The sequence below is a fragment of the Phaenicophaeus curvirostris genome, chromosome 24 (assembly GCF_032191515.1).
Source record: "Phaenicophaeus curvirostris isolate KB17595 chromosome 24, BPBGC_Pcur_1.0, whole genome shotgun sequence".
Taxonomy (NCBI): domain Eukaryota; kingdom Metazoa; phylum Chordata; class Aves; order Cuculiformes; family Cuculidae; genus Phaenicophaeus; species Phaenicophaeus curvirostris.
The window spans coordinates 4,233,762-4,256,493 of NC_091415.1; the positions used below are offsets into that span (position 1 = coordinate 4,233,762).

A 22,732-nucleotide genomic window follows, 5' to 3' on the forward strand; every position below is an offset into this window, starting at 1 on the left:
TCGGAGTTTCTACTAAATTTGCAGTTGGAGATCCTGCTGGAGTCCAGGGGAATTCAGCACAGTCCTGTCACTGAGTGGATGCCGAGTGCTGGATTTCCTTGATCCCATCAAAAAAACTCACCCTGAAATCCCAAATGCCTGACATGCCTTGGAAATCATTGCCCCCAGCACAACGAGGTTGTTTTTTGGGGTGCTTACCTGGAGAGCTGATCTCTGCTCCTATTCCAGATGGACCCCAGCCACCAAAACAAATTGCAGGAATTCAGAATAAAGGTATTCTTTTCACTGCAGACTGAGCAAACTGCTTGCTTAAACCCCAAGGGAGCCTTAGGGGCACTCAGCAGCTCCCAAAATCCCACTGTGCTGAGTTTCCATGCCAGCCTCCTGTTCCTGCAGTGGTGCTGCAATAAAAAAATGAAATAAATATCATGAAAAAAGCTGGCCTTGGGAGGTTAAACAAGCCAGCACCCCTGGTGATGCCTCAGGTGGTGACCAAAGGCTCTTTTTGGGGCAGGGAGGCAGCGAGAAGAAGGAGCACGGTGCTTTGCCCATCAGTGTACGCAGTATATGGCAAAACTCCAGCTAGTGTTTGCCCTCACGGTGATGCCAACCCCCTCCATCCCAGCCCTAAACGCAGCTGCTCTGTGGGGAGGGGGCAGCCAGGGGGCTACACAGCAGTGAAGGATAGAGGGGTACCCACCAGGAGCATCCCTGCAGCGTCTCAGGGGGGTCTCCATCCTCACCTAGGGCTGCCTCCTTTTGGCCTGGGGCAGGGGCCGGGGGGGGTCCCCTCCTGCCACTCCCAGCCAGGAGCATCCCTGAGTGGGTTGAGTGTCTCCATCCTTCCCCAAGAGCACCCCTGCAACATCTCAGGACGGGTTGGGTGCCTCCATTCCCACCCAGGAGCATTCCTGGAGCATTCCTACAGCATCTCAGGATGGGTTGGGTGCCTCCATCCTCCCCCAGGAGCACCCCTGGAGCACTTCAGGACGGGTTGGGTGCCTCCATCCCCCTCAGGAGCATCCCTGGGTGGGTGTCTCCACCCTCCCCCAGGGTCCCCCAGGAGCATCCCTGCAGCATCCCAGAATGGGTTGGGTGCCTCCATACTCCCCCAGGAGCATCCCTGGAGCATCTCTGGGTGGGTATGTGCCTCCATCCCTCCCAGGAGCATCCCTACAACATCTCAGGATGGGCTGGGTGCCTCCATCCCCTCCCAGGAGCATCCCTGGGTGGGTGGGTATCTCCATCCTCCTCCAGGGCCCCCCAGGAGCATCCCTGCAGCATCCCAGAACGGGTTGGGTGCCTCCATCCTCCCCCAGGAGCATCCCTGGAGCATCTCTAGGCGGGTATGTGCCTCCATCCCTCCCAGGAGCATCCCTACAACATCCCAAGACGGGTGTGTGCCTCCATCCCCACTAGGAGCATCCCTAGAGCATCTCAGGATGGGTCGGGTGCCTCCATCCCCTCCCAGGAGCATCCCTGGGTGGGTGGGTACCTCCATCCTTCCCCACGCCCCCCCAGGAGCGTGATCCCTAGAGCATCTCAGGATGGGTTGGGTGCCTCCATCCCCCTCAGGAGCATCCTTGGGTGGGTGTTTTTCTCCATCCCCCCTCCCGACCCCCCGCAGGAGCATCCCTGGAGCATCCCTGGGCGGGCGCTGCGCCTGCCCCGGGGGTCCCTCCCCCGATCCCCTCGCTGTGGGGCGGGGGCCGCCGGGTCCCCCCCTCCCTCCGCAGCCCTTTCGAACGGCCCCATCGCCCGGGGCGCCGCCGCCGCCCGCCCCCAGCGCCGTGATGCAGCCGGGCTCCTCCTCTCCCCGCTCGGCCAGGGCTGGAAGCTCCCCTTAGCCTGTTTGCCCTTATTTAATTTCGAGTGTGATTTTCCTATTTTTAGCAGCTGGATCCCCTCCAGTAAGGCTGGGAGCTCTCTCCTTCCCCTTCCCCACCTTCTCCCCTCCTTTTCCTATATATATATATTTTTTTTTTTCCTCCCCTCTCTCTCCCCGCAAATTATTTTGACCCGGCTTCCTTCCTCCTGGAGCAATTCCCCCCCCCTCTTTATTATTTATATAAATAAGAGGGGGGCCTGGCTGAGCTGTGAATGCGTGAGTCGCAGCCTCTTTTCTCTCTCTCTTCTCCTTTCAGATCCGCATTTGCGAGCAGCACCAGCCGCCGGGAGCCGGGGCGGGGAGGGGGGTTATTTAATTCGCTTCACAACACAGACCCGGCGGGGGAGAGGAAAAAAAAAAAAAAAATAATACCATCATCACCTAAAAACCCCACCCCGAGAGCAAGTTGACTGTGAGTGCCGGCTTTCCTCTTTTATTTCTGGGGAGGTGGGAGGGGGGGGAAAGGGGAATAAGGGGTATTGGGGGTCGGGTTTTACCCCCCCCCCCCCACATTAGTGTGTGCGTGCGGCGAGCAGGCTCCGCAATGCCTCTCTCTTTATTATTCTGGTTGTTAATTAGGCTTATTAATAGGGGGGATGCACCTGGCGGGGCCAAAGAGGGGGAAAAAAAGCTAAAGAGGGGGGGAAAAAAACCAAAGGGGGGGATCCCGGTGTCCCATTCCCGGTGGCTCCCGGCGGGGTGAGACTTTTCTCTTCCACTTGCTCGGGGTCGGGGGATGCGAACGCCGAGGGGATCGCGTGGGTCGGGGGCGTTTTAGGGGGCGTGGGGTCGGTGCAAGGTGCGTGGGGGTCGTTTTAGGGTTCGTGGGGTCGTTTTAGGGGGTGTGGGGAGCGTTTCAGGGTTCGTGGGGGCGGTGCAAGGCACGGGGGGAGTCGTTCTAGGGTGCTTGGGGTCGATGCAAGGAGCACAGGGGTCATTCTAGGGGGTGTGAGGTCGATAGAAGGTGCGTGGGGGTCGTTTTAAGGTTCTTCGGGGGCTTTTTAGGGGCGTGAGGTCGGTGCAAGGCACGTCGGATCCATACAAGGTGCGTGGGGGCAGTTTTACGGTTCGTAAGGTCAATACAAGGTGTGGAGGGGGTCCTTTTAGGGTTTGTGGGGTCACTGCAAGGCATGGGGGTTCGTTTTAGGGTTCGTAAGGGGTGTTTTAGGGGGCGTGGGGTCGGTGCAAGGCATGTGAGGTCGATACAAGATGAGTGGGTGTCTTTTTAGGGTTCACAAGGTCAATGCAAGGTGCATGGGGGTCCTTTTAGGGTTCATGGGGTCAGTGCAAGGCACGTGGTGGTCATTTTAGGGTGCTTGGAGTCGATGCAAGGAGCATGGGGGTCGTTCTAGGGTGTGTGAAGTCAATGCAAGGCACGTGAGGTCGATACAAGGTGTGTGGAGGTGGGTTTAGGGTTGACGGGGTCAGTGCAGGGGATGTGGGGGACGTTTTAGGGTGCGTGAGGTCGATGGAAGGCGCGTGGGGTCAGGACGGGGGGCAGGGGGCCAAGAGCCGTGCTCGGGGATGTGGCCATGCAGGAGGTGTGGGGGTGGTACGAGGTGAAGGGGATAAATGTAGGGTGCGTGGGGTCGGCGCAGGATGGTTGGAGTCAGTGTAAGGTGCATTGGTTTGGGAAGGGTGCATAGAGCTGGGATCACACTTGGAGATCATAGAATCATAGAATAACCAGGTTGGAAGAGACCCACCGGATCATCGAGTCCAACCATTCATGGGGCTGGAACTACACGTGTGGCTGGAACTACACGTGTGGCTGGAAGCACGCTTGGAGATGTGACCACCCACAGTGTGTAGAGCTGGAACCACACATGTGGCTGGTACCATGCTTGGAGATATGACCATGCAAGGTGCATAGAGCTGGAATCGTGTGTGGGATGTGTGGGGCTGGAACCATGCTTGGAGATGTGACCGTGCAGGGTGCATAGAGCTGGAACCATGCGTGTGGCTGGAACCACGCTTGGGTATATGACCATGTAGGGTATGTAGGGCTGGAACCATGCTTGGAGATGTGACCATGCAGAGTGCACAGGGCTGGAACCATGTGTGTGGCTGGAACCACACTTGGAGATGTGATCATGTAGGGCATGTAGATTTGGAACCATGTGTGAGGCTGGAACCGCATTTGGAGATGTGACTGTGCAGGGTGTGTAGAGCTGGAACCACCTTGGAGATGTGACCGTGCAGGCTGTATAGTGCTGGAATCATGCTTGGAGATGTGACCACGCAGAGTGCGTGGGGCTGGAACCATGCATGTAGCTGGAACTATGCTTGGAGATGTGACCATGCAGGGTGCATAGAGCTGGAACCACACTTGGAGATGTGACCATGGAGGGTATGTAGAGCTGGAGCCATGTGTGTGGCTGGAACCATGCTTGGAGATGTGACCGTGCAGGGTGCGTAGAGCTGGAATCATGCTTGGAGATGTGACCGTGCAAGGTACATGGAGCCTGAACCATGCTTGGAGATGTGTCCATGTAGGGTGCGTAGGGGTTAGTGCAGGGTACATAGAGCTGGAACCACACTTGGAGATGTGACCATGCAGAGTGTGTGGGGCTGGAACCATGCGTGTAGCTGGAACCACACTTGGAGATGTGACCATGCAGGGTATGTAGACCTGGAACCACACTTGGAGCTGGAACCATGTGTGGGGCTGGCCTCACACTAGGGAGATGTGACCCTGCGAGGTGCGAGGGGCCGGGTTGGGGGGTGGGGGCACAGGTCGGTGCAGAGCTGCAGCCCCCCCAGCCCAGCCCCCAGCCCTCCCCGGGGCAGGGGTGATGCCACACAGCGCTGGCTCCCCCCGGGGTTTTATTACACCCCGCAGGACAGGGGCTACACAAAGCCGGTGATGGTGCCCTTCCTGCCTCTTTTCTTTCTCCCCCACCTCCCTCCTTCCTTTCTTTTATCACTTCCTTTTATTATGCATGCCCAGGAAGGAAGGGGGGGTGGGCTTTCCTTAATAGCCGGCCGGGGGGGGGCTTCAAAGCAGCCCCACGGAGGGTTTCTCCTAATGAGGAGCTGCGCACATCCCTTCCCAGCCCTCGCACCCCCGCCGAACAGGCTCTTCAACTTTTGCTCCACTCTTCCTTCCCCTCCTCCCTCTCCAGTCCTCCCTCTGCCAGGAGGTGCGGCCGGGATCCTTCCCCAGCTGCAATCAGGCTGGGTTTCCTGGGCGTGAAGAGGCTTTTTACTTTTTTTTTTTTTCATTATTATTATTATTTAAGATCTAAGCCACCGCCTGCCTCCCCGCTTCTCCTGGGCTGGTTTGTTTAATCTAAGAGTAGGTGGTAGGAGCGGGGGATTTATGGGGTTATTTGCACTGGGAGGTGTAAGCCAGGGAGTGGAGCGGGGTGGAAAAGCAGGAGCAGGTCCAGGGGCAGCCGGGAGCATCGCTCCGAGCAGCCAGGTTGCCTCTTTAGCAACCCAACCCACGCTTTGTGCAAGAGGTGGGTGCTGAGAACGGCACAGCTCGTGTCACGGAGAGTCCTGGGAGAGGGATTGAGGAGGTTTTCATCCTTCAGCTCCATCGATCGAGGGGCAGTTGCAGCCCCTCCACCTCCAAACCTTGCAGAGATTTATCCCTCCCAGCCTCGGGGAGCCTGGCAGTGCCTTGCCCTCATCTCCCACCGGTTCCTCCCTGTGTGGAAAGGTTTCTCGCTCAGCTGCTTCCTTCCCTCCATGGCAACACAGCTACTCCCTGCCTCCCGTACGGCTTTGATGCAGGCGAGCAGGGCCAGAGATGCTGCCCGCGGCGTGCCTGGCACATCCCACCGGCTTGGGATGCTCCTGGGGCCAGGCAGGAGCTGCCAAGCTCAGGAGCATCGCGCCAAGCTGGGGCCACGCTTGAGAAGAGAAGGGTTGGCTGGGGATGGGGAGAGGAGCATCCCCCATCTCCCAGCCTGGAGAAAATGAGGCTTTGAGGGGAGACCTCCTCGCTCTCCACAACTCCCTGAGAGGAGGTTGTGGTGAGGTGGGTGCTGGGCTCTTCTCCCAAGTGAAGGATGAGAGGGAATGGCCTCAAGTGGCACCAGGGTAGGTTCAGATTGGACATCAGGAAAAAATTCTTCACCAAAAAGGTTCTCAGGCCCCAGCAGATGCTGTGCAGGGAGGTGGTGGAGTCCCCATCCCTGGAGGGGTTTAAAAGATCTTGAGATGAGGTACTTGGGGTTGGTTTAGTAGTGGAGAGGTGCTTTGGGGCTTGATGATCTCAAAGGTCTTTTCCTACCTAGGGATTCTTTGATTCTAAGACCTCCTCTGCCCATGCGGGCGATGGAGCCCTTGGTTCCCCAGGGTGGTTTCGGCTCTGGAGCCCATCGGGAGAGCTCAGAGGTGGCAGAGGGTGGATGGGGAGGGTGGATGGGCTACGCGTGCATTTTCCCCAAGAGCTTCATGGCAGCAGGCTCTGGTTCGGGGCAGAAGGGGATGTACCCAGTAGCATCTCCATCACTGAGGGGTCCCCTCAGCATCCCTGGCCAGAGTCACCGCATGGGACCCGTGCCTGCTCCGGAGCACAGGAGAGGGATATACTGGGCCCATGAGTTTCCAGCTCCAGGATGGGGTACAGCTGGGCTTGGAAACTGCCTTTCCTCCAACAAAGACTGACTTAAAATGAGACAAACCCATCCCAGCCCCTGGTCAGCTGGCCAGCATTTTCATTCCTAAACCCAAACCGTGCTTTTTTTTTTTTTCTTACTGAGTGACTTGCAGGGCTCTGGGATGCTGTGAGTAATATTTTCAGGGTGTTTACACTACAGCGTGGTTTCTGTTTCTCAAAAAAAAAAAAAGAATCTGAGGGTGGGTTTTGTTGTTGTTGTTTTGCACTCGTGAGTCACTTCCAGAGGGGAGTGGAGCTGCTGCGTGGTTTTTAAAAAGCCTCAAAGGTCTGAGCGTGGCTCCTTGCACTGTACAGGTCACCCGTGCCTGCTCCAGCATCCCCTGGTGGGGGCTCAGCATCCCCTGGGGGGGGACTCAGCATCCCTAGAGAGGCTTGGCAGAATCTAGGGGCTGCTCAGCATCCCTAGAGAGGGTCCGCATTCCCTGGTGGGGTTGTCTCAGCATCCCTGGGGGGGTGCTCAGCATCCCTAGAGAGGCTCAGCATTGCCTGTGTGGGGGTCTCAGCATCCTTGCCGGGGCGGGGGGGGAGAGGCTTAGCATCCCAGAAGGCTTAGCATCCCCTGGGGGGGATTCTCAGCATCCCTAGAGATGCTCAGCATCCCTGGGGGCTCAGCACTCCAGCTACCCCAGCTCTCCATGGTAGCACCATCCCAGCCACTCTGGCACCATCCAAACTGAAGGTAGTTGCTCAGAACTACGAGTTATTAACCCTGGAGGCAAAGGTGAGGAGGGTGCCTCCACCTTCGCATGCAGACGGGACACACACAATGTCGTATATGCAGAAGAAGCTGTGCCGGGGGTGGGGGGGGTTGCCATGCTCCAGAGCCATGGATCAAAGCCAAGGCAGGGGTGCAGGACCCCAGCGGGGTTGCAGCAACATCCCAGCAGCACTGGGAGTTTCTAGCTGTCTCCCAGGCAGCTCCAAACCCTGTGCTTACGGGCAGCGAGAGCGGGATGCTGCTCTCACAGCCCTATTTCTGCTGGGAACCATCGTATCGCTGCTCCCCTCTCCTCTGGCGCTTGGTTGAGGAGCAGAGCAAGCACCTCGTGCTCAGGGTCACCCTAAACACCGAGGCTGTGGGAGCAATCCTGCTTCCTCCCAGCCTGGAGCCCATCCTCCTGGCTCCTGGGCTGGGAGTTGGGTGTGGAACCAGCCCCACAGCTCTGGAAAAGCAGGTTTTCCCTGTGTCTCTTGGGAAGCACCGAGGTGGAGAGGGGAAGATGGAGCCGGTACCTCCCTAGGGTTTCCCCATGAGCCAAGAAAGCCATGAAGCACAGGGGACAGGACAAGCCGGTGTCCCTGGGACAAGTGCCAGGTGTCCCTAAACCCAAACGGAGTGGCAGGAGCGGGGTCAGGGGTGCAGCAGTGCTGGGTGTCGAGGTGGGATGGGAGAAGAAGGGCTGGGAGAACCTGCACCACCCTCCCCGGGCTCTGGGGACCCGCAGGGGGATGCCCGGAGGCCCCTGGTGCCACCGCTCATATTCCAACTTGCCGGTGCCAACAGGGATTTAAAGCACTCCAGATTAAATCTGGAGCCACTCTCTTTTTTGGGGAAAGGGGACAGGCTCTGCAGGAAGGGCCAGCTGAGCTGCCGCTCCCAAATACCTGCTGGGCACCCCCGGAGCTGGCTCAGCACCAGGATGCTGGCTTAATTCTGTGCCCTGGGCTTGGGGCAGGACTCTGCACAGCAGCCAGTTCGTTTTTTCTCCTCCAGCTGCTGACGGGAGGGATGTGGCTGCAAACCCACCCTGGAGGGAAGACGGGGAGCAGGGCTGGGTGAGCCAAGGGTGTTTGAGCACCCAGAGCAGCGGCTGCCGCGCGGGGCTGGTCATCCCAGCCACGAGAGTGAGAAGAAGCTGGTCCTGCAGCCTCAGACACGTCGCTCCATCCCCCTTGGGCTGCGGGGAGCGGCTGTTGGAGGGGATGGAGCAACGTGTCTGAGGCCAGCGCGGACCAAAGGTCTGTTTGCAGGAGGGCCACGAGTGCAGCAGGGGTGGTTCTGCTGATACCAGCATCGCAGCAGCAGGAGGAAGGGTCACGCCTGCCCGAGGTGCTCGGCATTTTAGGGCAGAAAAACCCTGCCCTTCACCTCATGGTGCTGCCCATGGGGTTAAAAAGTACAGGTGTGGGGCTTTTGTTGGCATAAGTAGTAGTGATGCTTTTGGTTTCTCCACCACTGGGCGTGGACTGGTCCTCACTGCATGCCAGGAGACGAACAGGAGGCAGGCGAGACTCTGGGAAGGGTTGGAGTAGGGCAGAGGCTGCTCATTTCAGCTGAATTTTAGTTCTAAGAGGCATTCCTAGAGGAGGGACCCTGGTCTTTGTTACCTCCTGTCTGTGCTGAACCCCCACCGACCACCTCCATCCCCACCGAGGGGCCAGGGAGCAGCTGGGGGAGCTGAGCATCCTTATCCCAGGGGGAGCGGGTGGCACGGCTGGGCTGAGCCCACGGGAGGCTCCGTTGATCCTTCAAAGCTCCGTGAGTGGCTTCCGTGGCCAGGACGAGGGCTGGGGGGAGCGGCACCCGGCAGGGCGAGCCATGACTGACTGACCTTCCTCTTCCTCCCGCTCCTGGAAGGACGATGAGCGAATCCAGTGCCAAATCCAGCCAACCCCTGGCCTCCAAGGGGGAGAAGGACGTGTCGGAGAAGAGGGGTCGGGGGCGGCCCAGGAAGAAGCCACAGGTACGTGGGGTCCCCTGGGAGGAAAGAGGGTGGGAACACCACGCTGGGCAGCTCTGGACACCCCCATGATGTGTGGCAGCGAGAAACCCTTCCACTCCATCCTGCCAGGGACAGGGATGGGGATGCCCATGGCTGCAGCCCCTGTTACCTCCCTTTGGGCACCATCCCCGAGTGCAAATCCAGGCTTCACAGCCCCCCCAACCCTGCAGCAGCCCAGAGCTCTCCACACCCAAGGAAGGGCTGAGGGCCTTCCCCCTGCACCTCCCCAGGCTCCTAGAATCACCAGGTTGGAAAAGACCTCTTGGCTCATCGAGTCCAACCATTCCTATCTGCCCCCATCTTCCCAGGCTGCAGCTGAACCTGCCTCTGCAGACAAGCTAATTAAAGCCCCATTAGCAAAAGCTGCTCAGAGGGATAAGATGCTGGCGAGCCTTTGTGGTGCCAAACTCCTCCTCCTCCTCCCCCTCCCCAGGGCAGGTGGGGTTCACACATATCATTTTCCCCACAGAAAAGGCAATTTGTTGCTTCCCTGATGCTTCGCCAGGCAGCGGTGCTGGCAGCGATTTGGGGTCTGGAGCTAAGAAACCAGCGGGGTCCGCGTGGCTAAGCCGAGCGATTAATGCTGGGTTGGGACGGGTCACATCCAAGCCTGGCTGAAGGACACACAGGAGCCTGTGCCTGGCAGCTGACCACAAATTCCAGTGCTCCCAGTCCTGTGCGTGAGGGCTGTGCTGGGGAGAATGGGGCCCCCAGCCCGGAGCATCCCGGTGTGCACTGCTGCACCAGGAGCCCCTCCAGGCACACGTCCCTCACCGAGGACCCCCAGACTGCAGTGACCCCCTCTGCTCTTCCTCCAGCAGGAGCCCAGCGAGGCCCCGACCCCGAAGAGACCCCGTGGACGGCCGAAGGGCAGTAAAAACAAGGCCACCCCAAAAGGCAGGGTAGGTGGCTGGGGATGTGCTCTGCTCGGCCGAGCAGCCGTGTGCTGGGACAACAGGTCTGATTTGAGCTCGGTTACTGGAGCCCTCAGCACAGGGGGAACATGGAGCTGCTGGAGCGAGTCCAGAGGAGGCCACGGAGATGATCCGAGGGCTGGAGAACCTTCCCATATGAGGACAGGCTGAGAGAGTTGGGGTTGTTCAGCTTGGAGAAGAAAAGGCTCTGGGGAGACCTTAGAGCAGCTTCCAGTGCTGAAAGGGGCTGCAGGAGAGCTGGGGAGGGCCTCTGAATCAGGGAGGGCAGGGATGGGATGAGGGGGAACGGTTTTCAGCTCCAAGAAGGGAGATTGAGATGAGATCTCAGGAAGAAATGTTCTCCTGTGAGGGTGGGGAGGCCCTGTAAATGTTGCCCAGGGAAGCTGTGGCTGCCCCATCCCTGGAGGGGTTCAAGGCCAGGTTGGATGGGGCTTGGAGCCCCTGATCCAGTGGGAGGTGTCCCTGCCCATGGCAGGAGGTTGGAACTAGATGGGCTTTGAGGTCCCAACCCAACCCATTCCATGATCCTGTGAGTCAATTTTAGACAATTCGGGGTGGTTATGCACCGGGGGGCGAGTCTTGGCACTGGCCAAGGAAGGTTGGGGGGGAGCTGGGGGCCTCTGTGTCAGCGTGTGGACACCCTCCATAAACCTGTTTGCAAAACAGGCGACTCACATCCTGCGCCCGCCTCGTGAGTCACAGGGCCAGGGCCATCCTGGTGCTGGGAGCCAGTGGCAAGGGGAGCAGGGAGGGCTTGGGTGCAGCAGCCCAGGAGATGCCACTGGGGTGATGAATTCAGCCGTTGTGGGTGGGAGGAAGGCGAACGCTGCCCCCTCCCCAGCAGCATCCTGGGGATAAGGGCATGACCTGACCAAAATAACTGTGGGGTTTTTTTTGTTTCAGAAAGCCGCAGTCACACCAGGGAGAAAACCTCGAGGCCGACCCAAAAAAACAGTGAGTGGGCTTTTCTCTTCCTCCTCCATCCTGGCAGGGGGCCGGGCACTTTGGGGATACAGCAGCCACTGGTTGAACCCACAAACGTGGGGCAGATGCTGAAGGAGAGCTAAAAAGGGGACATTTGGCACGGGACAGGCTCTGAATCACCCCAACTCCCTCACAGCCTCAGTTGTGGTGCTCAGGAGGGCTGGTCTTGTCTCCACAGTGTGGTGGCACATGCCTGCCCAGGCGCCCACTGCATCACCAGCGCAGCATTCCTGCAAACCCTCTGCTCCCACACACTCTGGCCACCTTCCTAGTTTGTGTTTTCCCTTCTCAGTTTCATTTCTCCCCTCGGTTTGCAGTCCCGTGGGAGCTTGGGTGGCTGCTGGGCACCCACGAGCATCACCTGATTGGGAGCGATCCTTTCCCACGCACATCCCACTGTCCTTGGTCTGCATCCCCCACTCAGGAGCTGCCACCAGGCTTTGGGATACAAGAACCACCCATGAGTGTCCTCAGGGTGCAGCTGCTCTGCCCCATGTGGGGTTTTGCCCCCTGGGACATGAGCATCCTCAGGGTTTCGTCCCTTTAGCCACAAGAACCACCCATGAGCATCCTCAGGGTTTCCTCCCTATGGACACAAGAGCCACCCATGTGCATCCTCAGGATTTTCTTCCTATGGACACAGGAGTCACCCATGAGCATCCTTGGGATGCAGCTGCTCTGCCCCATGCGGGATTTTGTCCCTATGGACATGAGAACCACCCATGAGCATCCTCAGGGTTTTGTCCCTATGGACATGAGAACCACCCATGAGAATCCTCAAGATTTTGTCCCTGTGGACACAGCAGCCGCCCATGAGCAGCCTCAGGGTTTTGTCCCTATGGCCACAAGAGCCACCTGTGAGTATCCTCAGGGTTTCGTCCCTATGGACATGAGAACCACCCATAAGAATCCTCAGGGTTTCGTCCCTATGGACATGAGAACCACCCATGAGCATCCTCAGGGTTTTGTCCCTATGGATACAAGAGCCATCCACGAGCATCCTTGGGATGCAGCGGCTCTGCCCCACGCAGGGTTTTGCCCCTTTTCCCACTTAAATTCCTTTTGGAGGGTGAGAAGCTGAGCCCAGCTCAGGCTGCAAACCCCAGGAGGCACCATCCTAGCACGTCCTGCCCCGGTGTCACAGCACCGGGGGCTGTTTTGGGGACCCTAGGGAGGGGGGAGCTGATTCAGTGGAGGAGGGGACGGAGCCAGGGCCACACAGGGGACACCGTGTCCGGCTTCGGCAGCCGCGGTGGCTTTTTTATGAATGAAGCGGGAGGAAGCGGGGGCCGGTGCTGAGTCACACTCACACTCAGCCCTGAGTCACCGCCGCACGCAGGGCTGAGCTGCTCCCGGCCGCTGCGCAGTGCCAGACACGGACACCCGCGCCTGCTGCCACCGGCTCCCCTCTGGTGGCAACTGGGGACACCGCAGTGACACTGGGGACTGGTTGACACTGGGGACTGGTCATGCTCTTGCGGGGTGTGCAGACACCCGGGGCGTGTCACTCCCTCCTCATCACTTTGAACGCACCCAAGGTGGGTTCTTACCTGGGATTTAACCCGTAACAAGGGCTGATCCCCAAATCCAGCAGGATGCTGGTGCCTCAGTTTCTCTCTTTGCACAAGGGGTGCAATTCCCAGTCAGATCTTCGTGGTGCCCCCAGCAGCCCCCAACCCACGCTCCTTTCCTCCACAGCAGCAGGACGAGGAGGAGGTAAACATTTCCCAGGAGTCATCCGAGGAGGATCAGTGAAACCTCCTGAACCGGCGCTACCTCATCGCCCGACGGTCCCACGTCCTCGGCGGCTGGGGAAGAGGGACGGGGAGAAACCCACCGCGCCGCCCTGGCTTTTTCCTCCTCCCTCCTCCCTCAGACAACGGCAGCACTGGAAAACAGCCCAACCCTGGCTCCCCCAGGCTCCCCGACGCTGGGATTTAGGGCAGCCCCACTGACAAAGGGGGTGCCTGGGGCTGGGATCCCCCTCTTTTTGCTGCCCCTCTCCTTTTGCTGCCTCCTCCCAAACTCCTGCTGCCCCACAACCCAGTGATCTCACGCATCCGCAGCGGGTGCCGCTTGTCCCCCATCACCGGGCTTCGCCCCGGCTCCTCTGCAGGGAAGGGACAAGGAGGGGGCAGCGAAGGTGAGACCCCCCCAAACGCATTAGACTTTCGCTCTGACCTGCTGCTACCCCAGGCAACCCCCCAGACTCCCTCTCCCTGGTCCTGGGTGGCTGCACAGCACGCGGGGAGCAGCTCCTGCAGTGATGCCGGCGCTCAGTGACGATGCCCGTCTGGGGCCGGCTCGGGGCAGCCTGTTCCTCCTCGGTTCTGGTATATATATATATTTTTTTTTAGTACTTGGGTTTTTTCTTTCATTCACAACTACCTCTGGATATTTAAGTTCCACTCTCTGAACTCACTGACGTGCTGCTGCTGTGCCAGCTGCCGGGGCATCGTTGGCTCAGTGTTTCTTTTCTCGGGGTGTCGCTGGGGTGGTTTATTTTTTCCCTCCCCTTTTTTTTTGGCTTTTTTTTAATTGTTATTTTAAGGTCTGCATTGCTCTGCTGCTCCAAGGGATGGAGGCTGGTGGGGTAGGGGGGACTATGGGATGCTCCCCCCGCCCCACCGCTCTCTGCATGACGGCTGCAGCGGGACTGGAGGTCGGTGCCGGGCGGCCCCGGCGGGAGAAAACGAGGGTTTGGGGTTGGTTTTTGGTCCACTGTTAAACGACCTTTTGGTTTCCTATTTGCAGTTACTTGAATAAAACGTTTTATGGATGTTGGATGCCTCTGTCCTGGGGTCCAGCCCCTGCCTGCGGGGTGGGTGCAGGTTTTCTCTGTGTTTGGAGAGCCTGCAGGACCATCCGTGATGGTGCCAGCCGCCCTTCACAGGGATGGAAACGCAAAACCGTGATGCCCACCTCGCACTCCCATCCTCGGTGCCTTTTTATTAGCAAACCAAGCCAGGATGGTGCCAAGGGACATGTGGTGCCGATCCCCTCGATGTCGGGATGCTCTGCGGAGCGGCAGCGCTCACTGGAAACCCTCCCTGCCCGACACGGAAGGCTCTTGGTCGAATGTAGAGAAACAAGGTTTATTTCCTCCAGAAAGGCTCTTGCTCGAATGCAGAGAACCAGTGGGTATTCTCCAACGTAGCGATTCTGTCATTCTGAAACTGAACTCTGGGCCCCAAACCTGAACCCCTTTCCCAAAACCCAAACTCTCAGCCCCGACACGCAGCAGCTCACCCACCTAGAAAACCGTCTCCGCCAGCAGCTCCTCCTCACAATCCTCCAGCTCCTCGGCTGGGTCACAGATGTACCTGGATAGCAGGAGGTGCCGCAGGCGGTCAAACCTGGCAGCAGGATGGGGGCTGAGCAGTGACCGGTCCCCTACTCCCCAAACCCACCGTGCATCCCCTCGCTCACCTCCGCTTCTTGTGGATGTACATCATCTGCAAGGAGAGCAGGGGATGCTGTGAGCATGTGGGGGGCTCAGGATGGTGTTTTGAGCCCCCCCGAGACTCGGTTCACCCACTCATCATGGCCAGGGCGGCACCAAGGAGGGTGACAAGGAGGAAGGGTTCGAGGATGAGCCACACCAGCAAGTTGCCCGCCGTGCCCAGGGCCGTGGGGGCCGTGGTGTTCCTCATGGCTGGCTCCTCTCCGCAGGGGGACAGCTACCCCATCCCCCTCGCTGCCCACCACTGCCTCTCGTGCCCCCACTGCCATGTGTCCCTATCCCCCCATTTCCCTCATCACCCCCAGTACCCCCATTGCCCCCCAGTACCTCCCATTCCCTCTATATGCACCCCACACCCCTCATTCTCCATCACCCCCACTTCCCCCGTGCTGCCCCATTGCCCCCCAAACCCCAATTGCCCCTCACGCTGCCCCATTCCCCCATATGCCCCCCATTCCCCCACTGCCCCCCGTGCCCCTCATTGCCCCCCATGCTGCCCCATACCCCCCCGTACCCCCCCATACATCCCATTCCCCCATTGCCCCCATGTATTCCATTTCCCCACTACCCCTCACGCTCCCCATTCCCCCTCACGCATCCCACTGCCTCATTCCCCCATTTCCCCCCCCAAGCCCCCCATTGATGTACATCCATTGATGATGGATGTACGTCATCTGCAAGGAGAGCAGGGGATGCTGTGAGCGTGTGGGGGGGCTCAGGATGGTGTTTTGAGCCCCCCGAGACTCGGTTCACCCACTCATCATGGCCAGGGCGGCACCAAGGAGGGTGACAAGGAGGAAGGGTTCGAGGATGAGCCACACCAGCAAGTTGCCCGCCGTGCCGGGGGCCATGGGGGCCGTGGTGTTCCTCATGGCTGGCTCCTCTCCGCAGGGAGACACGGGTGTCCAGCCCTGCTATAAACCAACAACCTCCCTGGTAAATAACACACCATGCCAGTAATAACCAACTACCCAGGCAATAACCCATCACCCTGGTAATAGCCACTGAGGCAGGGCAGGAAATGGAATGGGGGGGCTGGTACACACACCCCAGCCAGGAGGATACTCTTTGGGAGGTGGGAACCCCCAGGATGCAGCAGAGGGGTACCCAGAGCGCAGCAACCCCCACTTTGGGCTGGGGCAGCCACCCTGCAGAGCTGGGGCTGGGGGGGCTTTGAATACATGAAGAGGAGGTATGGGGTGAGGTGGGAAAGATGGGCCAAGCCAGGCCAGTGGCAACCTGCTCCCTAATTCCAGCTGCCCCCGCTGCTGCCTCCACCCCCATCCCACCTGTGCATGCTGCACCCCTGCTGCATCCCGTGCACCCCCTGCCTCCCCACCACATCCTCATATTCACTCCCATTGCACCCCCCGTCCTCCATGTGCCCCGACTGCTCTTGCCCCCCACTTTTCACCTGTTCCCCTCCGCTACCCCATCCCCCTCGCTGCCCACCGCTGCCTCTCGTGCCCCCACTGCCATGTGTCCCTATCCCCCCATTTCCCTCATCACCCCCAGTACCCCCATTGCCCCCCAGTACCTCCCATTCCCCCTATATGCACCCCACACCCCTCATTCTCCATCACCCCCACTTCCCCCGTGCTGCCCCATTGCCCCCCAAACCCCAATTGCCCCTCACGCTGCCTCATTCCCCCATATGCCCATTCCCCCACTGCCCCCCGTGCCCCTCATTGCCCACCATGCTGCCCCATACCCCCCCGTACCCCCCCATGCATCCCATTCCCCCATTGCCCCCCATGTATTCCATTTCCTCACTACCCCTCACGCTCCCCATTCCCCCTCACGCATCCCACTGCCTCATTCCCCCATTTCCCCCCCCAAGCCCCCCATTGATGTACATCCATTGATGATGGATGTACATCATCTGATGTACATCATCCATTGATGATGGATGTACATCATCTGATGTACATCATCCATTGATGATGGATGTACATCATCTGCAAGGAGAGCAGGGGATGCTGTGAGCGTGTGGGGGGGCTCAGGATGGTGTTTTGAGCCCCCCGAGACTCAGTTCACCCACTCATCATGGCCAGGGTGGCACCAAGGAGGGTGACAAGGAGGAAGGGCTCGAGGATGAGCCACACCAGCAAGTTGCCCGCCGTGCCCGGGGCCGTGGGGGCCGTGGTGTTGCTCATGGCTGGCTCCTCTCCGCAGGGGGACACGGGTGTCCAGCCCTGCTATAAACCAACAACCTCCCTGGTAAATAACACACCACACCAGTAATAACCAACTACCCAGGCAATAACCCATCACCCTGGTAGGGGTGAGGAAAATTGATGGAGGGCAGGAAATGGAATGGCATTAAAGCTGCTGTGGATGTTGACACGCCAGGCCCCAACATGGCTAAGCAAAGCCTGGCCACGAACATCGAGTCAGTCACTATGTTGAGGTGTTCCATTGGGAACAGTCCGCACGCTACTACTACGGCCGTCGCTTCTAGCTGCTGGACTGAAAGCACACGATCGGTCATTCTAATGCAGTGCCATTCTCCTTCCGATTGCCATACTGCTGCTGCACTTGAGGTCGCTGAGGATGCGTCTGTGAAGATCGTTGGTCCTTGTTGGGGTCGGTCCATGATTTTCCGTGGGAGGTCGATGTTGACAATTGCCAGCATTTGAGTCCAGGGGGGCTTTGTAGCATACCGGACTTCTCCGCCGAATCCGACAAGGGCTATGGCCAGATACTCTGACATCGCTACCGATTGCGTTGGGAGCTGTTTGCGGAAGGGTAGGTGTATCCTGGCGGGTTCGATGCCTAGGTGTCTTAGGGCGAGTTTTCTGCCTTTCATGATGAGGTTACCAAGCCACTCGATTCCTGGAGAGAATGCACGTGACGGTTTTCCTAGGACTATCCATTGTATAGGTTGAGCTTTTTCAGGGGGGCCCTGGGCTAGTGCCCCTACTCCCCCTCCTTCCGTGAAATGTACATACAGGTCAAGTGGTAAATTCGGGTTCCATCTGGCGAGCTTGCTTGACGATACCTGTTGTTTGATGAAGTCGAGAGAGTTCATTGCTTCCGTCTTCAGTGTTTTTTGCTCCCATGGGTGCTTTCCTTTTAGAAGATCATGCAGAAGGGCCATGGTTTCAGGAGGGATCAGGACAATATTACGGAGCCATTGCAAAGACCCCACTAGCTGTTGCATATCATGGAGCGTTTTGATGCGTCGACAGATTTTTATTTGGGGGGGGTCACATAAGAACTTGTGATCCCCACTCCCAAAAAACTGACACATGGCCCTCTTTTAATTTTCGCGCTCGCAATTTCGAACCCGTTTATTTTTAGAGTTTCTGAGACTGTCGACACTAGCTGGTCCACCTGACTTTCTGACGGCGCAGCGATCAGAATATCGTCCATGTATTGAATGATTGTCGTGGTCGGGTCGCTGCGCCGAACCGGTGCCAACGCCCGATCCACTGTAATTTGGCAAATAGTAGGCGAGTTGATCATTCCCTGAGGCAGCACTTTCCACTGAAAGCACAAATTGGGGCGTTGGCTATTTGGGAACACGACAGAAAAAGCAAACTGCTCCTTATCTGCCTCATGTAGAGGTATTGAGAAAAAACAGTCCTTAATATCAAGGACAGCACAAGGTTGTCCTTCCGGTATCATAGAGTTCATGGGCAACAGCGTTTGGACAGGACCCATTGGTTGAATTTTCTTGTTTACTTCACGCAGGTCATGGAGGAGACGAAACCCCTCGCCGGTTCGTTTGGGTATTACGAAAACTGGGGTGTTCCATGGGCTAGTGGAAGGCTCTATATGACCTCGTTGTAGTTCACGGTCAATTAGCTCAAGAAGAGCATCCATTCGAGGCTTCGACAGGGGCCACTGCTCGACCCACACTGGGTCGGACGATTTCCACTTCAGTTTAATTGGTGGAAGTGGGTACACGGCAGTGGCCCTTATGGTAAATTTGTCACTCTGGCTTCTAATGGGGATAGAGCGTCCCTTCCCAGCAGGGGTGGGACTCCCGACACAACATATGGGAAGAGGGTAATAGTTTTCTCCGGCCCCTTTTCAGTGTGAAGTGTTATTGCTATCGGTTGAGCGCTCTTCCGAGCTCGGGTTAATCCCCCAACTCCACCCACCATAGGGGCGTCTTCCAATTTCCAACGTGGGGGCCAACTCGTCTTGGGAATAACTGTAATGTCTGCTCCGGTATCGATCAAAAAGGGGACACTAATGGTGGTGCCATTTAAGGTATTATAAAGGGAACAAGTCCCCCACACCACTGGCGGGTTATCACACTTCACTGCCAGGGCCACCCTAGGGTCTCGCCCCCAGAGGGTGGTCCTTGCTGTCCCTGAGATAAGGGCAGGTTTGACTGGACCGCTGGTTGAGCCATAAAGTTGGTTGCTTCTCGGGGGGGCAGCAGGTTCGGGAGCGCTTCGCCCCATTCGGGGTTGGCAAGTTGGGCCGCCTGGTGTCCCAAGTGGGAGAGGGCCGTGCGCGGCCCAGGTGCCCTCTCCCCCTCTCGTTTCCCTGAGTTTTAGATCTGCATTCCTTGGCAAAATGCCCTTTATCCGCAACGGCTTTAACAATTGCTTGTACGTCCTGAGGGTTTATTGGCGAGTGGCCCCTCTGTCCCGTCCGTCACCCGGGCCGGGAACGCCAGCGTGGCCCATGGGGCCCAGTCGGCACACGCTGGCTTTATTCTCCTCCAATCCGTGAGAGGGATTCGTCTCCCTCTCGGCTTTTCTTTAATTCGAGTGGGGATATTTCGGCTTTTAACTCTACCCACCCCCACTCCCTCCTCCTCTGAGCTGGAGTCGCTTGTGACCCACCCGCCCCAACCACCGCCTCAGCCTCAGCCGTTACTCGACTGACCGGTCACCTCCGGGCCCCGAGCTCCTTTTGTTGGGCCCCAGCCCCGCCCCTTCCCTTGCGGAGGGGCCGCTCCCTCCCCCCGGCTCGCCCCGCCTGCCGCTCGGAGCAGACGGACGCTGACTGGCTCTCCGCCCCTCGCCCCCCGCCCTTCTCTCTCACGTTCTCCTCCCCTTCCCACTCGCGCGCTGTTCAGTTCCCGCGCTTCCTCCCTGTTCCCGCCGGGAACATTCCCGCCCCGCCTTTCCCTTTCCCGCCCGGCGCCATCTTGGGGCTCAGGAGGTGCCGCTCTCCCCGAGATTTCCTCGGGCTCCGCTTTTCCAGCGGCGCCCCTGGCCTCCTCGGCCAACCCCCCCAGAAGGATTCCGCTCGTTTCTGCCCCTCCGCGAGCGAGTCGGGGTTTGGGGACTGAGGGGACCTATCACCCTCTCACAAACATTTAGACTCGGCATGATCATCACCACGTGGGGGGTGCAGAGTCCGCGTGGCCACCCCGACCCCCAATCCCGGGGTGGCCGGCAAACAGTCCCTTGCCGCCCTCCAGGTCTCCTGCTCCTGCGTGGCCTCCTGCAGGGCCTGTACGACTTTCCCCCACGACTTAAGGCTTTTTGCACAACCCGAGGACATCGCCCCCTCACCTAACGCTTCGGTGCATTCATCCCGCACCTCGGGGTGGAGAATATCCACTGGCTGGTCAATGACCTCAAGCTCTAAAAGCCTCGCAATGAAGAGAATAAAATCTTTAGGCTTACAATATGAAACGCAAAACCGTGATGCCCACCTCGCATTCCCATCCTCGGTGCCTTTTTATTAACAAACCAAGCCAGGATGGTGCCAAGGGACACGCGGTGCCGAACCCCTCGACATTGGGATGCTCCATGGTGCGGCAGCGCTCGCTGGAAACCCTCCCTGCCTGACACGGAAGGCTCTTGCTCGAATGCAGAGAAACAAGGTTTATTTGCTCCAGAAAGGCTCTTGCTCGAATGCAGAGAAACAAGGTTTATTTGCTCCAGAAAGGCTCTTGCTCGAATGCAGAGAAACAAGGTTTATTTGCTCCAGAAAGGCTCTTGCTCGAATGCAGAGAAACAAGGTTTATTTGCTCCAGATCTGTGCCGCATCCTGCCCTGCAAAGCCCCGGAGCCCGGCTGCTCCGGTGCCAGGGTGCCAGCCCCGGCCGTCCTCAGTGCATTCAAAGCGGCTGGGAGGCTTCTTCAAGCAAAAACAGGGGTGTTCCATCCCTGAAACCAAACTCCTGACCCCAAAACACAACTGCCCCGCTCCTGAAACCAGACTCCAGTCCCCAAAACCCGACTCCCATGCCTGAAACCAAATTCCCATCCCCAAAAACCAAAGACCCTTCCCCTGAGGGACATGGTTCAGTGACTGATGGGAATGGTTGAACTCTGATCCAGTGGCTTTTCTCCAACCTAGCGATTCTGTCATTCTGAAATTGAACTCCGGGCCCCAAAGCTGAACCCCCTTCCCCAAACCCAAACTCTCAGCCGCGACGCGCAGCAGCTCACCCACCTAGACATCACCCTCCATCAGCAGCTCCTCCTCGGCTGAGTCGTAGGTGTAGCTGGACAGCAGGCGGTGCAGCAGGCGGTCCAACCTGGCAGCAAGATGGGGGCTGAGCAGCGACCAGTCCCCTACTCCTCCCCAAACCCACCGTGCATCCCCTCGCTCACCTCCGCTTCTTGTGGATGTACATCATCTGCAAGGAGAGCAGGGGATGCTGTGAGCGTGTGGGGGGGCTCAGGATGGTGTTTTGAGCCCCCCGAGACTCGGTTCACCCACTCATCATGGCCAGGGCAGCACCGAGGAGGGTGACAAGGAGGAAGGGTTCGAGGACGAGGCACACCAGCAAGTTGCCCGCCGTGCCCGGGGCCGTGGGGGCCGTGGTGTTGCTCATGGCTGGCTCCTCTCCGCAGGGGGACACGGGTGTCCAGCCCTGCTGTAAACCAACAACCTCCCTGGTAAATAACACACCACACCAGTAATAACCAACTACCTAGGTAATAACCCATCACCCTGGTAATAACCACTGAGGCAGGGCAGGAAATGGAATGGGGGGGCTGGTACACACACCCCAGGCAGGAGGATGCTCCTTGGGAGGTGGGAACCCCCAGGATGCAGCAGAGGGGTACCCAGAGCGCAGCAACCCCCACTTTGGGCTGGGGCAGCCACCCTGCAGAGCTGGGGCTGGGGGGGCTTTGAATACACGAAGAGGAGGAGTATGGGGTGAGGTGGGAAAGATGGGCCAAGCCAGGCCAGTGGGAGGGGAGGGGAGGGAAAGTGGGGAGAAAAGCAGGGAAAATCGGAAAAAATGAACACGAGGGGAAAGGTGGGAGAAAGGGAAAAGAGAAAAAGGAGGGAGAGAGCACGGGGAGTGTGCAGGTGCAGTTGTGGGTGAAGAAAGAGGGGTGGGGGCGGAGGCGGACAGAGAGAAGGCCAGAGGGATGGACAGATGGACAGAAGGGCAGATGAACAGGTGGAGGGATGGACAGGTGGATGGACAGGTGGATGGGCGGGTAGGCAGGTGGAAGGATGGACTGGTGGAAGGATGGATGGATGGATGGATGGATGGATGGACGGACGGACGGACGGACAAAAGGATGATGGACAGACAGACACAAGGACTGACAGATGGATGCATGGACAGATGGAAGGACAGGTAGACAGACAGAAGGGTGGATGGATGGACAGGAGGACTATGGGTGGACAGACAGAAGAATGGATGGATGGATGGATGGATGGACGGACGGACGGATGGAAGGACAGGTAGACAGACAGAATGGTGGATGGATGGACAGGAGGACTGTGGGTGGACAGACAGAAGGATGGATGGACGGATGGATGCTCACCAGGGTGGGTAGTCGCATCCCTGCACCATTAGTCAGGTGGAGGGGCAGACAGATGGATGGACAGAGGGATGGACGCAGAGAAGGATGAGCGGACAGAGGGACAGTGGTGTTGGCTCAGGGCGGGACGATGGACCCACGGTGCCCAGGGGAGGCTGGGGCACAGGGTCTGGTTGGTCCCTGGCTGGGAGCTCATGCTGGGGCTGCTCGGGCAGGACCCACGGTGTCACCCGCGGTGTCACCCACGCTGGAGCCCCGGGGTGGTGGCAGCATCCCAGCCCTGATCCCAGCCGCAGGGCTAATCCGCTTTGCCCGTGCGGGGACCAGATGGCCCCGCTAAGTGGGTCAAGCAGGAGCAGGGGGACAGCGGGGGCGAGGAACCCCATTTTGCTTCCCGATA

The 22,732-nt window shown here is 58.6% G+C and overlaps 2 protein-coding genes and 1 long non-coding RNA gene across 9 annotated transcripts in view; 2 read left to right on the plus strand and 1 right to left on the minus strand.

The window, feature by feature from the left end:
- Positions 1 to 22,732, plus strand: part of LOC138730648 (uncharacterized) — a 256,765-nt gene that overhangs the window by 149,088 nt on the left and 84,945 nt on the right. The window lies entirely within an intron of this gene.
- On the plus strand, positions 1,777 to 13,942 carry HMGA1 (high mobility group AT-hook 1). 7 transcript variants are annotated; one of them, XM_069875926.1, is made up of 6 exons: positions 1,777 to 1,910; positions 2,145 to 2,300; positions 9,100 to 9,205; positions 10,063 to 10,150; positions 11,093 to 11,133; positions 12,862 to 13,942. In XM_069875926.1, exons 3-6 carry the CDS (start codon positions 9,104 to 9,106, stop codon positions 12,916 to 12,918), a joined length of 288 nt encoding a protein of 95 aa, XP_069732027.1. In that variant the 5' UTR covers positions 1,777 to 1,910; positions 2,145 to 2,300; positions 9,100 to 9,103; the 3' UTR covers positions 12,919 to 13,942. The 7 variants fall into 7 exon arrangements, with proteins under 7 accessions (XP_069732027.1, XP_069732025.1, XP_069732026.1 ...); XM_069875924.1 differs by having other exon boundaries at positions 1,779 to 1,910; positions 10,063 to 10,146; positions 11,083 to 11,133; positions 12,865 to 13,942; XM_069875925.1 differs by having other exon boundaries at positions 1,783 to 1,910; positions 10,066 to 10,146; positions 11,083 to 11,133; positions 12,865 to 13,942.
- Positions 14,417 to 21,621, minus strand: SMIM29 (small integral membrane protein 29). The gene is made up of 4 exons (XM_069876241.1): positions 21,560 to 21,621; positions 21,269 to 21,422; positions 21,160 to 21,181; positions 14,417 to 14,519 (listed from the first exon to the last, which is right to left on the minus strand). The coding sequence occupies exons 2-4, from the start codon at positions 21,381 to 21,383 to the stop codon at positions 14,417 to 14,419; spliced, it is 240 nt and encodes a 79-aa protein (XP_069732342.1). The 5' UTR covers positions 21,384 to 21,422; positions 21,560 to 21,621.